Source organism: Nothoprocta perdicaria, unplaced genomic scaffold (assembly GCF_003342845.1).
Source record: "Nothoprocta perdicaria isolate Ctin4 unplaced genomic scaffold, notPer1 scaffold_157, whole genome shotgun sequence".
Classification (NCBI taxonomy): Eukaryota; Metazoa; Chordata; class Aves; order Tinamiformes; family Tinamidae; genus Nothoprocta; species Nothoprocta perdicaria.
In genome coordinates this window covers 101,590-102,849 of record NW_020454727.1, presented here as the reverse complement: position 1 = coordinate 102,849, position 1,260 = coordinate 101,590, and the positions used below count along the sequence as shown (strand labels likewise).

At 63.5% G+C, this 1,260-nt stretch overlaps 1 protein-coding gene across 1 annotated transcript in view; it reads left to right on the top strand.

Moving 5' to 3' along the window:
- The window catches only part of MEX3D (mex-3 RNA binding family member D), a 5,900-nt gene extending 5,255 nt beyond the window's left edge, over positions 1-645 (top strand). The window contains exon 2 of the mRNA XM_026035155.1: positions 40-645. Within this exon, the coding sequence (XP_025890940.1) occupies positions 40-642 (603 nt within the window). The 3' untranslated portion in view covers positions 643-645. The remainder of the gene's footprint in view (positions 1-39) is intronic.
- The last annotated feature ends 615 nt before the right edge of the window (positions 646-1,260 follow it).

The window sequence follows — 1,260 nt, the reverse complement described above, 5'->3', positions numbered from 1 at the left end:
CGGCGGCCGCGCCACGACGGCCTGGGCGCCCCCGCCGAGCCCTATTACGGCGGGCGGGTGGCGGACGGCAGCCCCGGCAGCCCCTACGGCGGCGGCGGCGGCTTCCCCTTCGGCGAGGCGCCGCTGGGCGCCGACGAGTGCGACTTCGCCTTCGACTTCCTTGCCCTCGACCTGACGGCGCCCGCTGCCATCTGGGCGCCCCTGGAGCGCGCGGGGGCCCCGCAGCGCCGCGGCAGCGGCCCCGGCTCCCCGCGCCACTCGCCGCCACCGCCGCCCGAGGGGCCGGAGGCGGCGCCGGGCCGGCGCGCGCCCAGCGAGCCCCTGAGCGCCCTGCCCTGGCTGCCCGCCCAGGGCTCCCTCTCGTCCTTCTCCACCAGCACGGGCTACTCGTCGTCCTCCTCGCTGCCCGGCAGCGTCTCGGCCGCCTCGGGCTCGCCCACCGACTCGAGCGGCTCGGAGGCGCCGCGGCGCAGCTCGCGCGAGTGCATGGTGTGCTTCGAGGGCGAGGTGATGGCCGCGCTGGTGCCCTGCGGCCACAACCTCTTCTGCATGGAGTGCGCCGTGCGCATCTGCGGCCGCGCCGAGCCGCAGTGCCCCGCGTGCCACGCGCCCGCCACCCAGGCCATCCACATCTTGTCCTAGGCGCCCGCCCCGCGCGGCTCCGCAAGGAACGGCAACGGGCCGGAGCCGCCGCGGGAACCGCGGGGCGGGAGCGGGACGGAAAGGAAACCCCGGACTCGAATTCCCGCCGGATCGAAGGCCGGGGGAGCAGCGGGAGGGACGCAGAGAGCTCGGGAGGGCTGGGAGACGCAGGGACCCCCGCCGAGGACAAGGGCACCACGTAGCAGACAGGAGCAGGAGGACGATGATTAAAAATCAAATGTTTACAGAATAGCTTTAACTCTTAACCCGGCTGTGGCGGCTGGGGGGAGGAAGCCCAGCTGTTCTTCAACAGTCCTTTCCAAATAACAGTATTCAGTTTGCAAAGTTAAATAAACAGAAAGAAAAGGTCCGGTTGCACTTTTTATTTTAGGACACGCAAGGGTTGTCGTTTTATTTTTTTAAAAGCATTCTCTTATTATAATTTTTTTTTTTTTTATTTTTTTGTCGTCCTTTTTGTATGTAGCTATTTTTTTGGATGAGTCTCGATGGTTCTATAATATATACATATATATATATATTTTTTTTTTGTAACGCAGGTCTAGCTTCTATTTTGCCAATGTGAAAACTGCTCAAAACGTGATGAGAAAGGACAAGGGG